At 42.6% G+C, this 27,326-nt stretch overlaps 1 protein-coding gene and 1 long non-coding RNA gene across 3 annotated transcripts in view; one reads left to right on the forward strand and one right to left on the reverse strand.

The window, feature by feature from the left end:
* CHST9 (carbohydrate sulfotransferase 9) overlaps positions 1–27,326 on the forward strand; it is a 280,985-nt gene that overhangs the window by 247,261 nt on the left and 6,398 nt on the right. For both annotated transcript variants that reach the window (XM_086372893.1, XM_086372894.1), the window contains one exon: positions 6,450–6,487. In XM_086372893.1, coding sequence (XP_086229019.1) covers positions 6,450–6,487 — 38 coding nt within the window. The remainder of the gene's footprint in view (positions 1–6,449; positions 6,488–27,326) is intronic.
* Positions 982–3,051, reverse strand: LOC147345999 (uncharacterized). Its single transcript, XR_015153779.1, has 3 exons — positions 2,923–3,051; positions 2,712–2,786; positions 982–1,165 (listed from the first exon to the last, which is right to left on the reverse strand). It is a non-coding gene; the product is annotated as an uncharacterized LOC147345999 (long non-coding RNA).

Here is a 27,326-nt window from a genome sequence, read left to right on the forward strand (position 1 = left end):
AATGCCAATTTTAAAAATACCAAGGAACGAAGGTAGTAGCTACAAAGTGAAAATTGCTCAGTCGTGTCCGACTCTTTGCCACCCTGTGGACCATACAGTCCATGGAATTCTCCAGGCCAGAATACTAGAGTGGGTAGCCATTCCCTTCTCCAGGGGATCTTCCCCACCCAGGGATCAAACCCAGGTCTCCCACACTGCAGGCAGATTCCTTACCAGCTGAGCCATAAGGGAAGCCCAGTAGCTACAAATGACACTTAAAGATTTCTCTTTCTAGGTTGCTCTTAGTGAGAGATAAAAAGTGATTGATAGCACTCTTTGGGACAAAGTGGTGAGATAACATCTCTACCGTATATATTAGTACACGGTCTCATTAGCCATCTGTCACAGAAATGGACTGACTTCAACCATCAGCTTACATCAAACTCATTTTCTAGACAAAGAAACTGAGGCTTGACAGTGAGTGAAGTATCCGCCCAGAGAGGGGATTGTGAGTTCCCATAATTCACTTCGCCCCTGGGTTCCCATATCCCTCATCCTTTTCCTCCTCAGTGTTTCGGGGCAATGTTCCTTCTCTTTGCACTCAGTTGGTTGGAGGTAGGCACCATAGGTTTGATTGATACACCAATTTGCATCTCAAGGCATCGCTCGATAAATACAGTGCCATGCAAGGCTACTCTCTCACAAGCCAATTTCCCCCTCTGGGCTGACTTTAGAAGCTCATTGATGTCACTTCCTTCCTCAGTCAGCAAGTGAATTTTCTTTAATTCTCAAGACCAGCTGTCCATGCTGTCAACAGAAAGTTATTAAAATTCCTTTAAAGTGAATAAAAATAGCCTAAAAGCAAATGTACTTGGAAACAGGAAAGAATCAGTATGCAAAGTCCACAAACCTCTGAGCAAAATAATGTTGATCCAACCAGAGATTTCAAACATTGTATATTCAAGATGCTAGAAAAAAATAATTAAAAGATGCTAAACCACATACTTCTTAATCTTTTATTAGCAAAAGCTTATGCAGTTACAATTTATCCCCTGAATTCCATTCCTCTCTCTCAAATACGATTTGAATAAACTGGGGAACGACTTCAGTTTTCCTTAAGTGGGATTCCCTCCTTTTTTCTTGTCTCGGTCAGGGAACATTTACATCTCCACCAGGCTAAGACTATCTGTGAGCAAGAGAAAAAATTATCATGAGTTGCAATCATAACCACTACAGTCACAAAATAATAATGTAATTATATATTTTAATTTATTAGAGTCTTAATAGCTCAAGGGAGGAGATCATTTTTCTCATATTTAAATAGCTGTATCTCAAGTAATGGTCTGTCTGGCTCTAGTCCCCATGATCCTCAACTGACTTTCTGACCTTAGTAACTGGAACCTTACTCTGTTGCCTTCTGAATCAGCCCTTGCCTTATCCCTCAGTCCCCAGCGTGGCTCCTGCCTTGTTGCCTGAGTTGTTCATGATGTGGAACTAAGTCCCTCTGAAACACGGATGTGTTCCCTGCCATGTACGTCACCTGCTATCATCCACCTCTTCCATATTTGCATAGAAGCCCTGAATCCTGGACTCATTGTGACCTTTTGCTTAGGAAACTTACATCCAGCCTGTCTGTCTTGACATCCCAAGACACACAGCCCAGGTTTGTGTCTTGGGTTCCTGCCTGTAATTGGAGGCCTTGGGTCAAATCTGCCCTCCTCAAAGCCCCTGATTCCATAATGCAATTAAAGAGAAGCCTGAGTCTTCTGGGTAGCTATGCTGAGAAGCCTTATTTTGGTAAATAGCAGCTTAGTGAAAGAGAATGGTGGAAATTTGGGTAAATTCAAACTAAAGGAACAATTAAAATATTGTTAGCCTTCAGGAAAAGCATAAAACCTGGTGTTATAAGTTATCTAGAATTAACTCTCTGTCCTTCACTTCAGTTCCCAGTCTTGAACATGTATGGCTTCCCTGGTAGCTGAGCTGGGAAAGAATCCTCCTGCAATGCAGGAGACCTGGGTTCAATCCCTGGGTTGGGAATATCCCCTGGAGAAGGGAATGGCTACCCACTCCACTATTCTAGCCTGGAGAATTCCATGGATTACAGTCCATGGGGTCGAAAAGAGTCGGACATGACTGAGTGACTTTCACTTTCATGTTAGGAGTACAAAACTAAGCTACTTCGTACTCAGTCACTCAGGTGTATCCGACTCTTTTTGGTCCCGTGGACTGCGGCCCCCAGGCTCCTCTGTCCATGGTATTCTCCAGGCAAGAATACTGGAGTGGGGAGCCATGCCCTCCTCCAGGGGATCTTCCTGACCCAGGGATCGAACCCTCATTTCTTGTGGCTTCTGCATTGGCAGGCAGATTCTTTACCACTAGAGCCACCTGGGAAGCCCTAAGGCTACTATAAATGTTATATTTTAAAGGAGGGGGAAAGGAAGATTAGACATATCACTATTACTAGGATACTTTAAAATCCTTGGGAAATCAACTGGGAACTAAGACAAAAATGGTGGCTATCACAAAACCAAGTGTTTGGTATGGGCTAGAATTTATTAGTAGTCAACTTCAGGCATTCATACGGTTCATCTAATGAGTTTTAACCCCTGAATCTTTCCTTTCACTAAAGAGCAAGAGCCAGGAACGGCTGCCTTTAAAATGTGAGAACTGATACAAACCAGCCCTGACTGAAAACGCTGTCAATCATTCTGTAAATTTGCATTGAATACCTCAAGTGTGCCAGCACCGGGCCTTCGATACAGCAGTAAATAAGATGGATCAACTAGACTCCCCAAAAAATTAATCTAAAAAAGAAATAAAATACAGGAAGAAAATAGATCTCTTTAAAAGGTACAGACTCATTTTTAGGTGGTGTTGAATTTATAGACACTTCATAAAACATTGGAGCTTCTCAGGTGGGGCTAGTGGTAAAGAACTCACGTGCCAGTGTAGGAGACCTAAGAGACATGGGTTCCATTCCTGGATTGAGAAGATCCCCTGGAGAAGGGCATGGCAACCCACTGCAGTATTCTTGCCTGGAGAATCCCATGGACAGATGAGCCTGGTGGCCTATAGTCCATGGGGGTCGCAAAGAGTCAGACACGACTGAAGCGACTTAGCACGCATGTACATAAAAGAATTTTAATAAATAACAAAATTATAAGCAATTGTCATGATATTTTAAAGGGACCCACATTCTTTCAATGTTAGTAACCACTGCTGTAAAATGTAGGAAATTAAACCTTTTTTTAGTGCTCTTCAACTTGTAATAAAACCAGCCCCCTCATAAAAATCATTATTACTTTTTCTTGCTCTATTTTTAAACGTGGTTTCTTGATAAGAGATCTCGTCTTGTTAATAAAATGTTATTGCCAGAATTTGTGTAATATAGTCTCAAATCAGAAAATAGAAAGACAAAAAAGAAATAAACCAAGATAGGCAGGGTCCCTGACCACAGGATGCTTATAGTGTAGAAGGAGATGCGCAAAGAAGCAACACACGTACAAATGACAAAATAAATGCAATTTGTGATAAATGCTGGGAAAGAAATAAACAATGGGCTGATACCAAGAATCATCAGAGGAGGTGGGCTGGCCAGAGAAGAGCCCCTAAGGTCTTTTTTTACATTGGAGTATAATTGCTTTAGAGTCTTGTGTTAGTTTCTGCTATGACGAAATTAATCAGCCCTATATCCCCTCTCTCTTAAGCCTCCCTCCCACCACCCCTCAATCCCACCCATCTAGGTCATCACAGAGCACTGAGCTGAGCTCCCCTGGGTTATATAGCGGCTTCCCACTAGCATTCTGTTTTATTCATGGTAGGGTATATACGTCAAACCTAACCTCACAATTCATCCCACCCTCCCCCTTGCCCCCTGTGTCCACATATCTATTCTCTACGTCTGTGTCTCCATTCTTGCCCTGGATCTAGGTTCATCTGTACTATTTTTCTAGATCCCACATATATGTGTTAATATATGATACTTGTTTTTTCTGACTTACTTCACTCTGTGTGACAGTCTCTAGGTCCATCCACATCTCTCCTGCTGCTGCTGCTGCTAAGTCACTTCAGTTGTGTCAGACTCTGTGTGACCCCATAGACGGCAGCCCACCAGACTCCTCCATCCCTGGGATTCTCCAGGCAAGAACACTGGAGTGGGTTTCCATTTCCTTCTCCAAAGCATGAAAGTGAAAAGTGAAAGTGAAGTCGCTCAGTCGTGTCCGACTCTTAGTGACCCCATGGACTGCAGCCTACCAGGCTCCTCCGTCCATGGGATTTTCCGGGCAAGAGTACTGGAGTGGGGTGCCATTGCCTTCTCCATCCACATCTCTACAAATGACTTAATTTTGTTTCTTTTTATGGCTGAGTAATATTCCATTGTATATACGTACCACAACTTCTTTATCCATTCATCTGTTGATGGTCATCTAGGGTGCTTCCATGCCCTGTCTACTATAAATAATGCTACAGTGAACACTGAAGTGCGTGTGTCTTTCTGAGTTATGCTTTCCTCAGGGTTTATGCCCAGGCGTGGGATTACTGGGTCATATGGTAGCTCTATTTTTAGTTTTTTAAGGAACCTCCATACTGTTCCCCATTTTGGCTGAATCAATTTACATTCCCAACAACAGTGCAAGAGAGTTCCTTTTTTCCACACCCTCTCCAGCATTTATTGTTTGTAGATTTTTTTTTCAATGATGGCCATTTGACTAGAAAGTGAGGTCATTCAGTCATGTCCAACCCTGCGACCCTGTGGACTGTAGCCCACCAGGCTCCTCTATCCATGGGATTCTCCAGGCAAGAATACTGGAGTGGGTTGCCGTTTCCATCTCCAGGGGATCTTCCTGACCCAGGGATCCAACCCAGGTCTCCAGCATTGCAGGTAGATGCTTTAACCTCTGAGCCACCAGGGAAGCCCATTTGACTAGTATGAGGCCTTAATATTAAACTAAAACCTGAACATTTGAAAGAGCCTGTCAGATCAGCAGCCATTAGATTAGAAATAAAGCACACAACAGATGTACTGTGCTTGAGTCATTTCCTCTCCCTTTCTACCCTCCAGTCACTTTGGTCTCATGTGAATATCTGGTCCTTTTGACCTCTGGTCTTTTGCACTTACTGTTGTCTCTCCAATTTGGCTGGGCTGACTTTCAGATTTTCAAAATGTCTCATGATTCACCCAAATACACCCTCTCCTTGCCTCTGAGACTTTATTCTTTCAGTCCCACTCCCTGGAATATCTTTCTCTTATCCTTTGTGTGCAAAAATCATACTTATTTAATCCTCCCAAATCTGGTGAGGGGTAAACACTAGTAACTCTTTGGTATACATGACCAGACAGGACCAGAACATTGAATGCTGCTGCTGCTGCTGCTGAGTCGCTTCAGTCGTGTCCGACTCTGTGCGACCCCATAGACGGCAGCCCACCAGGCTCCCCAGTCCCTGGGATTCTCGAGGAAAGAACACTGGAGTGGGTTGCCATTTCCTTCTCCAATGCATGAAAGTGAAAAGTGAAGTGAAGTCGCTCAGTCGTGTCCGACTCCCAGCGACCCCATGGACTGCAGCCTACCAGGCTCCTCCATCCATGGGATTTTCCAGGCATAACGGGCCCTAAATCTAATAAATGACAGAGCTGTAAATTAGATGTCAGGTTACTATCTACTCCATTTTCTAGAGTCCAGGGGACATTGTGATTAGTTTATGATTATCTGATTGTTTGGCCTCTTACTTTTCACTGGAATTCCTTCAGATTTCAGTTTGTTCCTAAGGAAATAAAACTAAGATTTCCTGGTGCTGCTGCCGCCCCTGACACCACCTCTGGTCTATCCTCCAGGTAGCAACCAGCCCTGAGTGGTCCTCTGAAAAGGCACAGCTGACCCAGGCATTCCAGTGGGCCTACTCACACCCTGGGCTACACTCCCTTCATAACTGACTTCCCACTACTTTGGGGAAGGTCATCAATCTCCCCAAAATGGTCTACATGAGCTTTCTTGCTAAATGTTTCTTGCCTGTCTGTCCAGCTTCATCTCACACCACCCCACCTCCCCTTATTTCACTTTGGCCGTGCTGGCTTCCTTTCCCTGCTTTGGACCCAAAATGCTCTCTCCTTCCTGAATGTTCTTCCCTCTCTTCTTGTCCACATTGGTGATCTAATTCAAAAGGCAAGTCCCCCCTCCAAAACACACTCTTCTTTATACACTCTTCTTATACACTGCATATTATCTGACAAAAGACATCTAAATACCGAAACATATCAAGAGTGTCCAATTGGGCAGTACCATTAAAAATGAAGAAAATTGGTAATTATTATCTAGAAACTCCAAAATTGGCCCTGGTATTTTGTGACAGTGGCTGGATTGAAGAGCCTACTTTTTTTTTTTTTTATTGTTTTTTCATTTTCTGAATTTTGAGTGAGAACAGAGCAAGACCAGTACTAATGCTGACTTTCTTTTTGCTTTCTTTTTCAGTGACTAGAGAAAAAATCCAGGAACATATCACCAACCAGGTATTTCCTCACTTCTCATAAACCAGGATGTAGAATTTTGCTTCAAATGTTACTAATTAATTAAGCGTTTGTAAATATTTTTAAAAGGAGGCATTGCTAGTTATTGGGTATGAGCAATACACCTTATTGGTTCTGAGAACAAATAAATTGATCATATATGGGTGATCGTGCACTTTCCTGTCTCCCCCACCTCGTTCCTCCCCTCTACACCATCTTTCCCAAGGATGGACTCTGCCAGCTCTGATGTAAGCAGCCCTCAGAGCATGTCATGACCTCTGCATTGATTCTATCATGGCTGCAAAGAGATACTTTTATCTACTTCTCCCTTAACTAAGGTGACTGTCCTCAGTGATTTTCTCAAGTTCTAATTCATCCAGTCATTCCCTCCCCAACAGTTAAGAACTAAAGCCTTAGCTGCAGAAACGTACAAGTTGGTTTTCTATCTGGTCTCTGATTTCTACCCACATGTAGCTAGTGTCCTCCTGCCTGCTTCACTGTTTTCTTATCCAGTCTTTTTTTGATTAATTTTTTTATATTTACCAGGAGATGGAGTCATTCTGTACAACAGCTTAAGGGGTTTAAGACATGCAGCCATAGATCCAAACCAAGTTTGGCCAGGCTTGCCCCCCCCCCACCCTCTTCCCATGGGCCAATCTGGCTGCAGTGTTTCCCAGTGCTGCCACTAGACCCAGGGGACGCAGCCACTGGCCTGCGGCAAAACACACACAGCTTTCATTCATAGACACACATCTCCAAGTCTTGTTGTTGTCACCTCATCCTTGTCAAGGGGAAGAATGGTTCATCTGCATTTATACCAGTCAAGGGTACATTTTTCAACGTCTCCTCCTAACGGACTTCAAAATAAATTCCAATTCTGGTTCCCATTGGCATTCCAACCAAATTAAGTTCTAGCTCTACCTGCTGCCGCTGCTGCTGCTAAGTCGCTTCAGTCGTGTCCGACTCTGTGCTACCCCTGGACTGCAGCCTACCAGGCTTCTCCATCCATGGGATTCTCCAGGCAAGAACACTGCAGTGGGTTGCCATTTCCTTCTCCAATGCATGAAAGTGGAAAGTGAAAGTGAAGTTGCTCAGTCATGTCTGACTCTTAGCGACCCCATAGACTGCAGCCTACTAGGCTCCTCCATCCATGGGATTTTCCAGGCAAGAGTACTGGAGTGGGGTGCCATTGCCTTCTCCCTAGCTCTACCTAATCTGTGCCAGACGTCCTGTAATTCACCAGGCTTTAAAAATTGTCCTTCCTTGTGACTGACCTCCTATCTTGCAAATTCAGTAGGCAAAATGTAATGCTTATTGGGCACCATTTTGCTTTTGAATAGAGCTGTAAATACTGACTCAGTCTCAGCCATCTTAAAAACTTGAAAATGCCATCCCCATGTAATGTTAAAGTCAGTTAGTCGTTTCAAATATTTATTTGCCTATTGAGCTTAGTGTCTTTAGCATTGTATTTCAGTTGTTTGTATATACTCAAGTGGCTTGGTGAGGTTGAGCAACAGTTAACCAGTCAAGTTCATTATTACCGTTTTGTTTATTTAAGTCACAAAGGGAACATTTTTCCTTAGAACTGTTTTCTTTATTAACAAGGTAAAACAGTTGGTCAAGAAATATATTAAGACTACTTCTCAGGGGTAGATTTTCATTTCCTGTATTTTCTTTCTTTTGTACCCTTGGCTAAACTAATCGAGGATGTAGATACTAGAATAGAACATCAAATATTTACTCATAATCTTAAACATGGATTTGGTGCCAGATAAAAGCATCATGTCTCCCGGTTCCAGTAAAAGAGTGAAATTCTTTAGTCTTCAGAGGTAAGGGTCTTGAGTGTATTAGTTATATAGTCATTTTCAGGACAGATAGGTGTATTGTTCAATCAGTGTCTGCCAGCTGGTATTTCTGATGCTACAATGGAATTTCTGTTCTTTCTTCTTGCACATAGGGAGGTGCTCCCCACTCTCAAGAATACACCAGGAGTGCTCTGTGACCATATAGAGGGGTGGAGTCAGAGGTGGGAAGGAGGCTCAAGAGAGAGGGGTTGTATGTGTACTTATGGCTGATTCACGCTGTTGTATGGCAGAAACCAACATAACATTGTAAAGCAATTATTCTCCAATTAAAAGTAATTTTTAAAAAAAGAGCAAAATAAACAACAAAAAAGAATGCACTGGGAATATAATTCTAAAAGGCATCTTGAAAAGTGAAAGTCACTCAGTCGTGTCCGACTCTTTGCAACCCCATGGACTATACAGTCCATGGAATTCTCCAGGCCAGAATACTGGAGTGGGTAGCCTTTACCTTCTCCAGGGGATCTTCCCAACCCAGCAAGGGGTCTCCTGCATTGCGGGCAGATTCTTTACCAACTGAGCTATCAAGGAAGGCCTTATACCTCTAATTTATCTTATACCTCTTATAAAAGCCATCTTATACCTTTAATTTATCTAAAGTCTGGCAAAGAGCCACAAAATGAAATCATTTCTTTTTAAATTATTTTTAAGTTGAGGTATAATTGACATATAACATTATATTAGTTAGGTATATTATATTAGTTGGGCTTCCCTGGTAGCTCAGCTGTTAAAGAATCTGCCTGCAACACAGGAGACCCTGCCTGGCTCCATTCCTGGGTCGGGAAGATCCGCTGGAGAAGGGATAGTCTACTCAGTCCAGTATTCTTGGGCTAAAATGAAGTCACTTCCTTTTTAATTATTTTTAAATTGAGGTATACTTGATATATAACATTATATTAGTTACATATATTAGTTATAATTAGTATATTAACAATATACTGATTACATACATTAGTCTGTATAGTATATACAAAACATAATGATTCCGTATTTGTTTATTCTCTGAAGTGATCTCCACAGTAAGTCTAGTTCCCATCTGTCACCATCCAAAGTTACAAACCATTTTTTTTTCTTGTGATGACTTTTAAAATTTATGCTCTTCAGTTCAGTCGCTCAGTTGTGTCTGACTCTTTGTGACCCCATGGACTGCAGCACGCCAGGCTTCCCTATCCATCACCAACTCCCAGAGTTTACTCTCTTAGCAACTTTCAAACACACAGTATGATAGGATTGACTATAATCACTGTGCTGTCCATTGCAGCCCAAGACTTATTTGCTTTATAACTGGAAGTTTGTCCTTCTTCATCCACACTCCCCTTCTGATACCCAAAGAATTTGACTCTTGTAAAATATGTCTATATACTCACTTTGGCTAATCAATACAGAGTTCTTTATCAGAAAGGAATGTAAAATGGAACACTGGTGTGCGTTAATCTTGCCCCGAAATCCTTCCCCACTAGGCACTATAGATTGTGTAATTAAATTGAAATTGAAAATCAAGTCCTGTTGTTGGTTTTTTGTTTTTTATTTTTTTTCCCCATTAAGCAATCTCCAAGCTGCACACAGACGTGAGAAATCAGGACTGGAGCAGAGGGAAAGTTCTAGCCTGCTGGCTAATATCCAGCATGCATTTTTAGCCCATGGCTATTTTACCACACCTGAGCTCAGAGAACAAACAACTATTTGAGTTCTCTGGAGGGGACGCTGGATTCTTTCCTGTGTAATTCACTGGGGAAATTAGTATGCTTTTTTCAAGTAACTTGTTAACGCAGCTTGTTTACGAGAAGAGGACAAAAATGAGCAGTGAACCGCTTGGCAGAATGAGATGAATGCATGACCCATTTTTTTTTTTTTCAGCTGTCCCTTTGGCAGTTCAATGATGCCATGATTTTCTCTCTGAAAAATGCACCTTGTAGAGATGAAATCTGTAGATTTCCCCATAATTTTGGTAGTCTACCATAATATGGTAGATTAAAGATAATACCTTAGAATACTACCCAGAATACCTTCCAAATCAAAGTAGCAAATGGTCAGTACCAGAATGGGAATAATAAAACCTTTTGACTTAAGATTTAAAAATTGCCTTTTTATTTAGTAGGCAATTGAAACTTGTAGTAAATAGAATACTTTCTGTTTGTGCCTTTTGGATAGTAGATCATTAGAACCTTTGGCGAATTAATACTTTTTTTTTTTTTTTTTGCTTTGTTTCTCAGTTGTGTCAGAGTCTTTTTGACCCCATGGACTGTAGCCTCCCAGGCACCTCTATCCATAGGATTCTCCCAACAAGAATACTGGAGTGGGTTGCCATTTCCTTCTCCCAGGGATCAAACCCGACCCAGGAATCGAACCTGGGTCTCCTGCGTTGCAGGCAGATTCTTACTTCTACTGAAGTATAGTTGGTTTACAATGTTGTGTTAGTTTCAGCTGTACGACAAAGTGAATCAGCTATAGGTATACATATATCCCCTCTTTTTTAGATTGTTTTTCCATATAGGTCATTACAGAGTATTGAGTCAAGTTCCTTGTGCTACAATAGGTCCTATTACTTATCTGTTTTATACATAGCAGAGTGTATGTGGCAATCCCAGTCTCCTAATTTACCCCTTCCCTCCCCTTACCCGCCTGACAACCATTAGTTTGTGGTCTACATCTGAGACTCTGTTTCTGCTTTTGTAAATAAGTTCACTTGTACCATTTTTTTTAGATTCCACATATAAGTAATGTCATATGATGTTTGTCTTTCTCTGTTTGACTTGCTTCACTCAGTATGACAATGTCTAGCCTGTGCCCTTTGAAACCAGAGAAACAGAAAGGCTGGTTCGGTTTCCAGGTAGCCACCCCACCCCCAACCCCCCAGAAGTGGGAGGATGTATAGGCAGACAGCGATCCTCCCATAATGGTACTTCCGCCCTCGCCTCTGCTTGGGAGGTGGGTGCAGTGGGCCGTATAGTTCTGGGTGGTACTTAGAGCTCCCTGACACTCCCAGGTCAGAAAAGTGAGACATGAAGTGAGGGAACTTGCCCTTCCCAGAACCTAATGAGCTTTCCTGCGTCATCCTGTCCTTGGTGGGAACAGATCCAGACGCTGCCTAGGAGTCCCCAGCTGAGTCCAGTTTCTGCCCCACTCTCCTCCTGAAGGACCACTCAGACCCCTGTGGAAGGGTAGTCCTCAGGGAGAGGGAGCTTCTTTAGCCTCCAAGCCCAAGTGATCTTTTGGGACAGACTGCAGACCCTGGATAAAAACAAAGGCAGGGTCTTGAGTATCACTTACTTTAAAACTTTTGAATATTTAGACATACAGTGCATGGGCCTCCATTCATCCTCCCGCTCTAGGCCCCATAAATGTTATTGATATGATATCAATCAGACATCTACAACTTAAAACTCAACATGTTATTCCAATAAAAAGCCAAGATGAAACCCACTCACCTGTCATCTATAGGATAAAATCCTATCCATGGCCCTGTGATCTGCTTTGGAGAGCATGCCCCTTGCCTCCCTGGACTTACTTCCCTGTGTATAGAGCTTCTTCTCCTGTGTATAGAGCTAATGTGCATGCGTGTGTCCTAGGTTGCTTCAGTCATGTCCAACTTTTTGTGAACCCATGGACTATAACCCGCCAGGCTAACGTGCCCTATTTAAAGTTGTTCCACCAATATACCTACCCTTTTCTTTGCAGGTACAACATTTACTCATATTCCAGCACCTCATACCCGTATCATCTCTTCCATGAAGCTTTCCTCATCTCAGGGCTTAGAGTAATCTTTCCTTCTTCCGTGTTCCTGTTATTTTTCTGCCCCTTTGGCATAGGTCCTTGCATTTTCTACTCTATATTCTAATTATGGATATTCCTATGTGATTTTGTAATGAAACAGTATTGCACCAAAGGAAAGAAATCATGTTTGGCTCATTTCTGTGCTCACGATTAGAACTTGAACAATTGCTGACCAATTGCTGGTTGAATGTCAATTCTTTCACTCAGTAATTTATTATCCTAGAAACCAGAGGGACTGCTGGATGCAGGCAGACTACACTGACTCTTATAAGGCAGAAACCAGGCATTGTCCTTTGCCTCCCATGTCAGGACTCTAAACCAAAAACAGAAGGCGCAGCTAAGGCTGCCCATAGTCTGTACAAATGATGGTCACACAGTCGGGGAATACAAGAATCAAAGAGCAAGGGGACCCCACCTTTATTTCCACATCCCATAACCGCCTGGAGAACACTGAACATTTGCTTGAATCAAGACTTGGCCCCTGAGATTTTTTTCTCGACTGTAAGCATGGCACCGTCGTTCACTGCTGCTTCTTTTCAGTGTCGTGTGAACTTTACAACTTCTAAATTTAAAGTGGGATTACATTACCTTGCACTATTCTTATCAAAATGGCCATGCACTCAAGGAGACAACTTTGACCTACAGAGCGTCTCTCTTGGCAGGTTCAGTGCTAATGCAACAGGTAAAGATCCCATTCCCCTCATTCTCTTCTAAGATTGCCTTCTAGAATTGGAAGTTGTGCTTTTAAAAAACCATTCAATGTATGAGTCTTTTTTAAAATACCTGAAAGCAAGACTGAAATTATCCAAAAGTGGTGCACTAATGGTTAACAAAGAAGCATTTATGAAAGACGGGCTGTACGAAAGGTCACAAGGCTTCACATCAGGAAGATACCCAGGTGTAAATGTCAAAGGGCTTGCACTCACCTCTTTTATTGGAAGCCGAGAAAGTTAACGCACTACGTAAGGATGTCTAGTGGAAAAAGACAATATAGTCTTTGGAACTATATTGTCAAGACAAACAGAGGGAGGAGAAGACAGCCCTCAGGTGTTTTAAAAGCATGAAAACCCATAGAAAAAATACTGATTGGAATAAGGAAAACAGTTTATTAGCGACACTGTGAGAACTATTAGCAATTCAGATATGAGATAATTCTCACTCACCTGTTCTCACTCGAGATCATTCACACTTAGATTGTTTCTGTATAATTGTGACCAAGAATTGCTCCAGTCACTTGTTTGTCATAGCAAGCCTAGGATGATGAGTATTTTAATCTCCTTTCTCGACAGGTGGAAACACCCTTGAAAGATTTAGTACTTTTTCAGGTCCTGCCATGCTTAGCACTAAATGAGTAATAACAATGGTTAACATAATTATTAGGTTTCCCGGGTAGTGATAGTGGTAAAAAAAAATTTGCCTGGCAATGCAGGAGATGCAAGAGATGTGGAAGTCAGGAAGATCCCCTGGAGGAAGAAATGGCAGCCCACTCCAGTATTGTTGCTTGAAGAATCCCATGGACAGAGGCACCTGGTGGGCTACAGTCCGTGCAATCACAGAGAGTTGGACACAATTGAAGACAGTGTTAGTTGTAATATGATTACCAAGTGTTTAATGAACTTCCTATGCATAGGTATTATACATAAAATTCTCTCATTTAAACCTCACAGCAGTGACCTTGGAAGGCAGGTACAAATTCAAGGAGTCAAAATTAGTGAAGTTGAGAGGCTTGCCTGAGATCAAGGATGGGAGCTGGCAATCCAACCCAACCATGTAAGCACCAGCCGCTGTTCTCTGCTGCTTTAAGTGTCTTTAGTTAAAAGCACACAGATGATGAGTGGTAGAGCTGGAGTCTGAATCTATGTGGATGGATCGCATTCTGAAATCCTTTCTTTTTGCTATTGTGCTGTCCTATTACTTGTTCTGAAAGTTCTATTAATTAGATGATTCCACGTATGACCACCCTAAGCAGTACTCCAATTTTAACACCAGTACTGAAGCAATTGGTTGTGAGATTCTAGAACACAGATATTTATGGTGTGGTAGATCTTTTTTAAAAAGCTTCTTTTTAAATGCTTTAACTGTCAAGATGAGCACATACTCTGGGACTCCTGATGAGCATTAAATTACTTTTTTAATTAAGTGAAAAAATCAAATGATCTAGTCTAAGAGAAAAGTTATTTGTCACCTGAAAAGAGATTAAAGCTAAAAAAAAAAGAAAGGTGTACATTGGGATAATCTGTTGCCCATTGGCAATTTTCCTCAGCGGAGCCCAGACCAAACTATCATGGACATAAAACAAGAATTAAAATAGAAGCGTGTATTCTTAACAACTATGAAATCTTCTCTTACTCTTCAGTTTTCCAGAAAAGTACTTTACTTCTGAAAACTCTTTCATAAGGTTTTCACTGCTAGTCATAATGTGTTACTGTCTATGTAATCATGTGAGAAAATATGGATTCTGAAACTGCTGGAAATGTTGCTCCTATTAAAAAGGATGAAAACAGTGAGTTTACCATCTAGTGTAAATGAATCTTACCACCTAAGTTGCTATCACTAAGCAGTCCAGGGAAACTGATTCCACAAGGGATTTCTAGTCAATCTGTTTCTCCTGTTTTTCCTCCTCTGTTTTGAGTTTTCTAATCATACCCCCTCCTATTTGTTAGCACCTGAAGATGGGGGCTTCCCAGATGACTCACTGGGTAAAGAATCTGCCTGCAATGTCAGAGACACAGGACACTCGAGTTCAATCCCTGGGTAGGGAAGATCCCCTGGAGGAGGTCATGCCAACCCACTCCAATATTCTTGCCTGGGAAATCCCATGGACGAGGAGCCTGGCAGGCTACAGTCCATGGGGTCACAAAGAGTTGGACACAACTAAAGCGACTGAGCATGCACACACATACCTGAAGATGAGTTTTACTGGGTAACTGCAGTTTTTCAGCTCAGCAGATGTTATGAGCCAAATGGTCTGCACCATCATTTGGGATTTTCCTCAACACATAGCAACTAACCTCCGTAACCACGTTCTACAAGTCAGGAGCAGGTAGTGGAGACCCATCAACATTCAGAAACTCAAAACACCTCCTCCCTGCAGAAAGTCTCTTACTTCTTGGGTTAAAACTAGGATCAGATGGGCCAAAGAGTCTATCTGTCATCATGTTTGAGTATACATTCTCATATACAACATTTTTTAAATCTACCTTTAAACTATGTTATCCATATTATTCTTTCTTCTCATGATAAACCACTGAATGAAGGACTCAAGTGAAAACTTGATATATTCTGAAATTGTGTGAAAGAGGCACTTAAGTAGTCATCATTTTGAATAAAATGTTTGTGTACATAAAGATGTATTTTAAGAAATAAATAGTGATCAAGGAATCAGAAATTTTCTATAATGTATATAGATTAAAGATAATGTTTATAGATAGCTTAAGTTGAGCTCTGTTCTCTATAATGATGCTAAAATGGCTGTTTCCTTTGTATTTACAAATTACGATCCTTTTTTGTCTTTATCAGTTTGAACTTCACTATTTACAACATTTGACCACAATAAATATTTCTATAAGCCCAGAAAGAAAAAAATAATTAGTAGTGTCATTAATACAATGCAAATTCTGTAGAATCCATGTTATATAAATGGTTTTGGCCCCTCACGGCAGATCCCATGGGCAACTCTGATATTGTTTATAGACTTTTATGGGTCTCTGTATTTTGCTGAGGAGATAGTCCTCATCAGAACCTCAGGAGTGAAAGAAAGTATCTGAGATAGTTTTTCTACCTATAACTAGAGCACGTGATCAAAACTATCTCTTTGATAATGCATAAATTAAAACTAATTCTATTGAAACTTTCTTTTGTAAAGTAGCACTTACCAAAGAACAAGTTTCCAGGAAAGAAAAGATGCACAGACAATTGGTGAAAATTCAGAGTACCAGTAAGGATCCCAGTGAAAGCTGCTACCTTGCTTTATTTCCCTTAATATGGAAAAAGTTATTATCCACAGAAGTCTTATGTTATATTCTGTGGTTGATCATCAAAACAAGGATGGAATAAACAAGATTCTTCACTATTTCATCACTGGTATGAGCCTTGCTCAAAATGTATTAAAAGGAAATATATCCTTCATACTATTACTGGATAATTCAATTAGGCCAATGTTCTGTGTATGTGGAATAATGAAATTTACTATGTTGACTAATTAGCCAATCAGATTTCTCTCATTTGCTAAGGCAATGGATTGTCTAAAATGTGACCATAAACAAAATAGATTTTATTAGGCATAATCTGCTTTGTAAACAAATGAAATTAATTCTTTGCCTGACCGAAAGCTTTGAAAATGAAAGACCAAAATTGAACACATGCTTCCAATCTTGGTTCTGTTACTGAGATGACACTTTATATAAAAGTTACTATTTAATTCCCCTCAAGTATTTCATACTTGAGACTAAATGACTCTTAGAAATATGTTCATCAACAGATGGGAGCCACTTATGGCCTCATAAACTCCGAAGCAAGTGAAATTATCTCAGCAAAATGGAAAGATTACAAGAAAGCTTCATCTGCTGATCTCCGAGATGATTCATGTGTTGCATATTGGCTCAATGGTGCAATGAATATTGACAGATAATCACCCCTGTTCATACGAGAGAAATCCTGAAGAAACGAATGCTTGTGATGTGTGTTTTTCATCAATCAGTAAGCAGTTTCCACACATACCCTGCATTTAGAGCAGTGCTAAATATGATGGAGGATGTAGAGGGAAGGATCAGCAGAGAGCCTGTTCTAAAGGGAACTTATGCCTTGAAAGAGAAGATGAACACACCATCAATGCTGCACAGAGAGTGTGTTATTACTCCCTTGCTTATTAACTACACAAAGCAGGCAGCGTGGGAGTTTGGTGAAGTCAACAAGCCATGAAAAGTGGCCAGGGAAGGATTGGGGAGAACCTTGAAAACCAAAGTTTCTCAGGTTTGATTCAGCAGGAAATATAATGTGGTGACACTGAAAATTTTGGAGTTGAGAAAATTAGGAAAATCAATGTAGGATTTTGAAACTATATCCTGTATTTTCCTTTTGACTCCATCAGCTCTGAGCAGCTACCAACCTTTCTCCAAGCTACTCTGCTTCCACTCTGCAGCCCCCAGTCCATTCTCCACTTGGCCAGCAGACTGAGCTTCATGCACTGTCCATCACATCATGTTATCCTCCTATCTAAAACTTCCAATGGCTCATAGTACACCTCTGATAAAATCCTACTTCCTTTCCATGACCTAAATCCTAAATTCTCCTTGACCTGGTGTTCCTATGGCATGTGATCCTGCCTTCCTCTTTGATTTTATCTTGTGTTCTTGAGCCCTTAATTTAAAATATATTTATTTATTTATTTATTTATTTGTTTCTGAGCTGGGTCTTCGTTGCTGTGCAGGCTTATCTCCAGTTGTGGCAAGGGGGCTACGCTCTAATTACAGTGTGAGGGCTTCTCATCCCGGTGGCTCCTCTTGTTGCAGGAGCACAGGCTCTAGGGGGTCAGGCTTCAGTAGTTGCAGCTCCTGGGCTCTAGAGTACAAGCTCAATAGCTGTGGCACGTGCGCTCAGTTGCTCCTCAGCATGTGGGATCTTCCCGGACCGGGGATCGAACCCGGGTCTCCTGCATTGGTGGAGCGGGTTCTTTCCCACTGAGCCACCAGGGAAGCCTGGGCCCTTCTCACTTACACAACAACCACGCTGGCCTGCCCTCTGTCCCTTTGCCTGACCAGGCTCGTTCCTATTTGGAGGACCTTTGCCCTCACTGACCCTGCCTGCAGTGCTCGGCTCCCAGATCTGGGGTTTCTTCTTGTCATTCAGATCCCACCTCGAGCAGCTTCTCCACAAATAGATCCAGACCCTAGAGCCCTAGTTCATGGAGTCTCTCCACTCTACTGCCTCCCGTGCTCTACCACAATCTCTGTTTCAGTGTTTATTTTACATCACGCATATCATCATCAAAACTTTTGTTCATTTATCTGTTCATTATCTGCCTTCACTCACAAGAATATAAGTATCCTAAGAACAGGACCCTTGTCAGAGTTGTCTGGTCCTCTGTCCCCAGTGCCATTAAACAGGGCACATATTAAATGATTATAATAAGCATTCATCAAATGAATGCATCACTTAATTCTGCCAGCAGGCTATGCCGATAGTCTGGGTGTGAAAAAAAAAAATATATGGCCAAGGTAAAGAATTTGCCTTCCAGTGCAAGAGACACAGGAGACACAGGTTTGATTCTTGGGTCAGAAGGATCCCTTGGAGGAGGAAATGGCAACCCACTCCAATATTCTTGCCTGGGAAATCCCATGGACAGAGGAGCCTGGTGGGCCACAGTCCATGAGGTTGCAAGAGTCATACACAACTGAGCACACACACACAGGTGATACACTGATAGTGGGATGAACAGTTTAGAGAAAAAATGAAGAGTTTGGTGTCTGGGAGTGGGAAGCAAATTAACAACCTGAGACAGGGATTCATGCAAGGTCCCCAGGGTTACTGCAGGAAGACGATTCGTGGTTAAAAATCACATTTAATGAGTATATACCACATGCCAGATCACTTCTCAGCCTTTTGTCTAATATGTACATGGCAAGCATTGTGTATTTGTCCCATTTATTTTTCATGACTCCATAAAATCAGCGTCATTATCTCTCTTACTCTGGGGAGGCTGAGTCAACTATCCCGGGTTGATTGGTTAGCTGTCCTATTCCAGTGAGGGAGATTGATTTGGTAGAAAGTACTGGTTTAAGGTCAACTGAAAGTTACCAGTAAAGCATGAAAAGGATAAAAATTTACTAAGTCTGGTCTCCGTCCCATTTCACAAGTTGTCTGGCTGAAGGGGTGTGAAATGTGTGTCTCACAACCTACCTTGGCTCTCAGGGGTTTTGTGCAAAGTGCTCTGGGGCCCTGTGGGCCTCCATGGTTATCTTCCTCATTCTGTAACCACGCGGGGCTGGGAGCTGGAAATACCTTAAAGAAGACATCCAACAGGAAAGTAATTGGATGTAGGTAAGAGAGGAGATTAGTAGAGCAGAATGATAGCAGTTACCTTGCAGACCACCGCCTGGAGGGCAATAGGACCCCCAGGAAATAACCAAAATGCAATACACAAAACTCTTACGGTTTCTGTCTTTGGGGCCAACCATCTGATAAATTACCAACTTAGAACATGGAAACTAGACTTTACTGAAAATGAGTTCTATGCTGGGGTCCGGAGTAGAGACGATCCTGCTAATGGGTCTGGGGAGGTAGAAGATGCTGCAGCTCAACACTCAGGCATCCCTTTACTTGTGGCAAGAAGTGGACATTTATCCCCAACGTATAAATCCTAATGGAGACGGCATCATAGAGCCAGTGTCTCAATAAAAACCATGGGGACCAGGTTCACTTGTCACTGGGAGTCTACCAGGAATTGAAAGATACCTTCTGTTTTCCTCCTTTTATCCCTGATCCAGGCACACAGCTCAGCAGTGCCCATGATGAGTTTTCCCAGACTTACAGTTTTCCCAGACTTACAGTCGCTGAAATGCTGTAATAATATAAAGTAAGTTTTCTTAACAAGGCCACCAGGGATGGAGTGAAGACATAACCCCTCCAAAACCACCAAGCCTGGATAGGTGTGTCTAACAGGAGTGTAGAAGCAGAAAAGGAAATAAAGATGCTGTGAAGATAAGAAGCTTCGTTCTGAGACATAAAAGCTAAGCAGATGATCAATATCTCTGTGTGCTTTATGCAGCATAAAAGGAAACCCCAAAGTCCAGGCAGCATCATGGTTACATCGTGATATTCTAGAAGCAAGAGCCCAGGACCCGCTCAATCAAGCTAATTATTTGGGACTGTCCAGTAGAGCATCAGTTCTTGGTACCCAACTTATCTAATTCAAATTGGAGAAGAGAAGCAATCAAAGGCTTGGCGATGTCCACTGTTCAGTCTATTTGAAGCTGACATAGATACATCTAGCCACCTCAGGGTAGCTCAGTACAAAAGATAATATTCAGTTGAATCTCAGAGCAAGGAAATTCCATCATCTTCTAAATAAAGACGTGGTGGCACTGAGAGCCTTGTGGGGTAAACATGTGCTGTATGATGACAAACAGAAGAGTCAGACAAGCCTGGATCTTAACCTTAGCTCTAGGAGTTGCCAGCTGTAAGATACTGAGTAAGTCTCATGGGAATGTGAGCATAACCACCTGACAGAGTTGGGGGAGGATACACTTGTTTGAGCAGCACGTGACACAGGTGAAGCCCTCTGACAATATTCATCCCCAAACCACCCTCCCCACCCATCCTTTCCCTTGGTCTAGCAGGTACAGTGTAGCTAAAGGAGACTGGAGCTCTCACAGTCTCCCTGCCACTTGGTATAAATATATCAAATATATAGATATATCGTGCTCCCTTGCTCAAGAGGGAGCATGGTCTGGACCTAGGAATCTCAATATATGAGTCTCAGGTAATGCAAGGGAGTCTTCCCCTGGGTCTGATAACTGGTCCAGAAGTGCCCGCCTTTTCTGTGGGTTTCACAAGTGAGTGATGCTCATCCATCCACTTTCATCCTGTTACAGTATTGGCTATAGTCTAGTTGTTAGTGGCTACAGTTATGGGAGGGCCCAAGAAAATCCCCAGTGTGAAGCCTGAGACCTCCTTCCTCCTGCCCTGAGCAGTATTCTCTGGCATGGGGAATAATGGAGTTAATAGACTGTGATGTTGTTTCTGAACAAGGTATGTCAACACGTGTTTATTCCTTCCAAGAAACAGATTATAGAATCATAGCAAGGGGAGGGGGGCAAGGATGCAGTGTATGAAGGACCTTTAGAGAATTATGCTCGCCTGTTTGCTTGATGAGAGCGGTGTCTCTGTAAGTAGGTTAGGCAGAATCCTGTCCATCAGTGTCTCCATATAAGAGGAGTGTGGTTGGACGTCATCACCAGCCCTGCTGGTGTCACTGCTATTTGCCAGTGGGCATTGCTGTCCCCGGGCTCAAGTGGCTCTGTAGTGGGTGGAGAAGAAACAGTTCCCCAGGTAAATGCTGCTTCCCTGGTCTGGGGCTCTGCCTAAGGAAAGGAACAGGAAGGGTTGGACTGTCCCCAGTTTCTCCTTCCCCACCTCTTCACTCCCCACGGCTCCGTTCGAACAGTTGCAGTTACCAAGGCTGGGCTGTAGGGGGCAGGCGCCCCTCCGTGATCCTCGCAGTCCAGCAGGAGCTCATTCCGTACCAGCTCTGGAGGATGAAGTATTTCCGACTGAAAGCCCCCAGCCTCAGACTAAATGATCCGGACTAGTGCCGCTCACACCTGGCCTTGAGAAGAAAGGGAGACCAAAGGAGTTGTCTATGGCCATTGATACGTCGTAGCAGCCATTTCAATGACATCTTGAATCAAATTGTCATACTCAGGAGAAACTACGTCTTTTGGAAACCTCCAAAAAAGCTTCAAATATTATCATTAATGAAATAATATTCTTAAAATGAAGGTGATCAAGTTTATCTTAATACCTGAAGAGATCAGGGCTTCCCCGGTGGCACAGTGGTAAAGAATACTGCTTCCAATGCAAGCGACTCAGGTTCCATCCCTGAGTCAGGAAGATCTCCTAGAGTAGGAAATGGCAACCCACTCCAGTATTCTTGCCTGGAGAATTCCATGGACAGAGGAGCCTGGAGGGATACACTCCTTGAGGTTGTGAAGAATCGGAGGCGACCGAGCATGCGCATAAGCACAACGCGTGGAGAGATAAGACCATCCATACCACCGTCCACTGAAACAGATCGATCATCACTTTGTTTTGTCCGTGATTTGTTCACTCTGACCCCCTCCTTAGGTAACCCACTCTATTCTCTTGTTTCTCTGTCCTGCTTTGCTGTGAGTTTATGGCTTACAGTCTTCCTTTGCATTCTTTCTCAGCCTGAAATCCTGAAAAGAAATCCCTCTTGGCACACCCCCAGATTCCCCCGGGCAAGATCCAGTGCCCCAGGCCACCCTCTAACACAGGGCCCTATTAGCCCACGGTACCACCAAAGTGTGGGTCGCCCGCTCTGGACTGAGAGGGTTGGAGCAGGCTTTGAAGAGGCATCCCTGAGTAAAGCTGAATTGTCAAATATTGCCGGCGACTCAGCCAGAGGGGCATGTGTGTCACTCAAAGATGCTGACACGGACAAATCTGATCTGGGTCTGGCAGATGCTTAGCCAAATAGGACAAATGGAATGTGTCCTGCCAGAGTCACTGCTGCCGTCACAGTCGGCGTGGCTGTTGCCAGGGCTCACGTAGCTTCGGACTACTAGGCAGCGGATGGCGAGGAAACAGGGCCTTGACTGCTTCCTGGGACAGGGCTCTTACCTGTGCTAAAGCCCTGTGTGCCTTAAACAGGTTCAGTGAAGAGGCTCTGTTTCTTCAGTTGAAAAGCGGAAGTGGAAGATTCTCGTGGCAGTAGGGGGTGGTGTGTGCAATGGGTCTGCACATAGCAGGCACTTAGTAAACAGCAGACACTGTGATCATCTGCCCCTCTATCTAGGAAATACTTTCAAAGCCCATACATTCAGCTAGCACCTCCACCAGCCAACACTTCCCGAATCTGTACACCCAGCTTTGGAGTCCCGATACTGACAGATTTCCCAAGGCACCTCCAACTCCAGAGGCCTGAACTTGAAGATAGTTGAAGTACCCACCACACCCACACCCCAGCCTCCCATAACCCTCTGCTTCTGTGTCCTCTCTCTGGGAGATGGGAATCCATTCTCTCTACTTCCTTTACCGCCACTCTCCCAGTCTGATCAGTTTCCTAAATTGGCCCCAAATAATTCCTTCTTCTTCATTTTGACCCCATTGTTTGAATTCTCCTAAGAATTCCTGATGGACAGTCTCAGTTGTCTTCTAGACGATCCCCTTTCTCCAGGCATGCCTTCTTGCCGCTGCTGTTTACAGAATACTCATTCTAAGTCCCTGCCTTCAAAAATCCCTGTCACCTACATGGCAAAGTCTAGATTCTATATGGGCCCAAGGCCTTCCTGGGATGACTCCAACCCGCTTGCCTCTCCTCCTATCTGAATCTGGTCCCCCAAGAGTCCCCCTGATGGTACCTTCCCATCCTGGCTGGTCCACCTGTCAGCTTCCCAGTCATCCTCCTAGACTCTCAGGCATCCACCTCCTCTGTGAGATTTGCCCCACAAAACAGCTCTTGAGAAAAATTAAGTACTATTTTCTTTGTTCCCCAAATACCCTATGCATCCTTTCATTATGGCAATTGTCACAACTTTTTCACAAGCTGCTTTTTTTAATCAACCCAGTTAAACTTTGGCTTCCTCACAGGACTATAAATTTTATCTCCTTCATCCATTTCTACAATGCCAAGAACAACATACAGCAGAAGTTCAATGTGTATCAAATGAATGCTCAAAATCCTTGAGCACATAGTTTCCATCAGCCTCACAATAGCAGATAAAGTATTGCAGAACTGAGACTCATGACAGCATAAAGCCAATGTAAGTTAGTTGCCTGAAAAACGGAAAGTACAGGAATGATATTGCTTTTGCTTCCATTGAATCAAAACATATGTTTATGCAAAATACTATTCCAGATACTTATGGCAATAATACAGATTTATAAGAATGTACTCTGTATAATTTTATGTGGAAGCCTGGATGAGAGGGGAGTTTGGGGGAGAAGGGATACATGTATATGTATGGCTGAGTTGCTCTGCTGAGCACCGGGAACTATCACAGCATTGTTAATCAACTATACTCCAATATAAAATAAATTTTAAAAGGACAAAGTAAGGCAAAAGTAGTTCCTATGGCTGATTCACGTTGTTATATGGCAGAAACCAACACAATATTGTAAAGCAATTATCCTCCAATTAAAAATAAATTTTTAAAAAAGCAGTTCAATCACATAATAGAATGTCCATATATTCAGGAAAGTGACTTAGAAAATGTAATATGAAAAATCTAAAATAAAAAGGCACTAGTGGGAATGGGTGCAAACAGAAAGGAGAGGTAAAAAAATTAGACTGTACTCTGACCTTTAATAAACTTAAATAAATTGGAAAGCTAGTCACCTAAATAACCAACTATAACAACCAACGGCTGCTGGTGCTGCTGCTAAGTCGCTTCAGTCGTGTCCGACTCTGTGCGACCCCATAGACGGCAGCCACCAGGCTCCCCCGTCCCTGGGATTCTCCAGGCAAGAAACAAAAAGTGCTAAACAGAGGACCCGACTCGCAGACTGAGCAGACTTATCTTAGTACCCTGCACTCACATTTCTGCTCTCCCAGCCTCCGACAGCTTCCTGCTGGAGCCTTTGCCACTGTGGCAATATATTAATTAAGTGTGTAATTATCTGATTTTTTTTTCCTATAAGGATATCAGCTCCACAGGGTCAAGGACCACATTTGTCTTCTCCACCACTGCATCACTGTCATCTAGCACAGTGCCTGATGTATAGTAGGGGTTCCATGACTTTGAGAGGGAAAGAGGAAGAGCAATTAATTTAAATGTTGGAGATCAGAGAAGACTTCATAGAGGTAGAGTAGACCTTAAAAATTAAGGAGAGTGAGGCTTTCACATTTACTGCAGAGTTCACGTATATTCCACAATTTTTGTTCCACTTCTTTTAATACTCTTTTTTTCATCTGTGGTTACATGTCTTTCAGCTAATTTTACAGTAATATCCACTCTTTAAAGGCACACTTGAAAAACCCTAGCTTTATGTCAGAGTTTACAATTTAGCTGTGTCTGAAAAGAGTTTCTCCAGTGAGACGATCAAATCTCAGTGTAGGCTGGAATAAAGTTATTTTCCTTACAGGTGGTACAGACTAAGTGCTGAAGTTGTTTCAAAGAGAGTGGAATCCCTCTCTAGAGACCTGGGTGGTTTTAATGAGGAAAGTGGGACTTTCAGCTTAGGAGATTCAGAAAGTCCCAATAAAGGGGGAGAGCATGGATAGGGGATGCTGAGAGACTGCTAGAAACAAGTAAAGGACAGAACACATCAGGAAAGGAGCAGACCACTAAGTGAGCAGAGATCCAGTGGTGACAGGCTGCCAATGCCAACTAAGGAAATAAGACTTTTATTTATATGTTGGTGTGTGCTCAGTCCCTCAGTCATGTATGATTCTTTTGCAACCCCATGGACTGTAGCCCACCAGGCTCCTCTGTCCATGAGATTTCCCAAACAAGAATACTAGAGTGGGTTGCCATTTCCTACCCCATATCTGTAGTTGAACCAGTTCCAGATATTAAGGGATGAAAAATAAAATATTTTAAGAAGACTAATTTGGCAGTAATTTTCAGGAAAACCAATTAGGAGGCTACTAAAGAATATCTCCAATTAAGAAATAATAAGTACAAAAGAAAAGTTTTTTTGAAAGACTTTATGAGATGTAAATTAACCAATTTACTTTCTGATTGTCAAAGCATCTCTCAGATTCTGTCAGTGGGGACCAGAATGTACTAGAACCGTTTCAGAAATAGAAGATAGTGCAGGAGGAGCTAATTTGGGGAGGAACAGGATAAGTTTGACTTTATATGCATTTGCTTTAGGGACAGTCTGAACCAAGTGCCCTGAAGGAAAATGGGAATGTAAGTTTCCTCTCATTATTACTGTTACTGTTGTTATTATCACCATCATGATGGAAATTCATTGGTTTAAGCCTCCAATTTAAAATTCCATTAACCTTGGGACTTCCTCGTGGTCCAGTGGTTAAGAATCCACCTTCCAATGCAGGGTACTCAGGTTCAGTCTCTGGTTGGGCAATTCGAATTCCAATTGCTGCAGGGAAACTAAGCCTGCAAACCACAGTGAAGACCCAGCACAGCCAAAAAAAAAAAAAAAAATACTATTAACCTTTCTGTTAGTGGTCCAAACCCCTCAGTCTTTGCTATGACTTAAAGGGAAGTAGAGTGAGGCAGGACAGGGGTGGGAGGGGAGAGGAGGGATGTCACAAGATCCTAGTAATTGTTTTTATAAAGGTGAGTGATAGTGAAATGAGGCGTTGCTGGGAGAGGGTCTCATGTCCATTCACCCAGAAGCCTCATGGGGTGCCTGGAGTGAAACCTTTGTTCATACCTTGATTTGATCAGAGCTAAGGAAACAGATTGATACTCAGTAAACCAGTAGGAGACTGAAGTCAATATGAGCACTGAAATTTTCCCTTGTGCAGTCATCTCCCCAGCCATACTGGTGATTGGAAAGTGTCTGGAGAAATACGGACCTCCAGCAAAGGGAAGTGGGTATCTGTGAAGGGTATTTCAACTGGTCCGTGTTAGGGCCGACATGACACCCTGCCTACAGTAAAGCATTTACCTCTGCTTACTGAAATACTCGCATTCGGCATATTTGGGAATCTCTCTCTCCTGAATGGTATGAGATGAACTCTTTTTTTTCTCACCTTCCACTGCTATGCTCCAGTACAGTGGACCCCAACTGCCATTATTGCTTGTGTTGGGCTTCTCAGGTGGCAGTACTGGTAAAGAACCAGTAGTCTTCTGAAGACTGTAAGAGACAAGGGTTCGATCCCTAGGTTGGAAAGATCCCCTGGAGGAGGGCGTGGCAACCCACTCTAGTATGCTTGCCTGGAGAATCCCATGGAGATAGGAGACTGGCAGGCTACGATCCATAGAGTCACACAGAGTTGGAAATGACTGAAGCGACTTAGCAGGAAAGCACACCTGTATGTAGAGTAAATTAGAATCAAGAGCCCCCTCCCCAGATTCTGTTTCAGGGCGTCACAGTGAGGCCTGGGAGTCCAGATGGCTGGCCAGCCGCCAGGAGTTCCCAGGCAGTACTGAGTGACTTTGAACCAATCTGATCTGGCAGGCCGGTAAGGGTCCCACCTCCACACCTACTTTAGCATGAGCAGCTCTCCTTGTGCCTCTTTTATTTGTTTTCTCTTCTGCCAAAGATTTGTTTGAATACAGATTTTCGGCCCCTTAACAAGAATCAATCAATTATTTATCTAAGTTAACCTTGATCTTCTGATTAGCTCTGGTTTTCTTCAACAAGGTCAAAAAATGACTCCTTAGAAGCCCATTGTTAAATTATAATCACATTTACTCATTCAACAATTATTTATTGGTCATCTATGCATCAGGTAACATGCTAGATACCAGTGATCCAACAAAGAACAAGAAAGATGAGACTTCTGCAGTCATATTCTAGGGCAAGAGAGATGGATGGGGTGGAAATAGCAT

The sequence above is a fragment of the Bos grunniens genome, chromosome 24, assembly GCF_055505025.1.
Source record: "Bos grunniens cultivar Pamir isolate PY7600 chromosome 24, Bosgru_T2T1.0, whole genome shotgun sequence".
NCBI classification, from domain to species: Eukaryota; Metazoa; Chordata; class Mammalia; order Artiodactyla; family Bovidae; genus Bos; species Bos grunniens.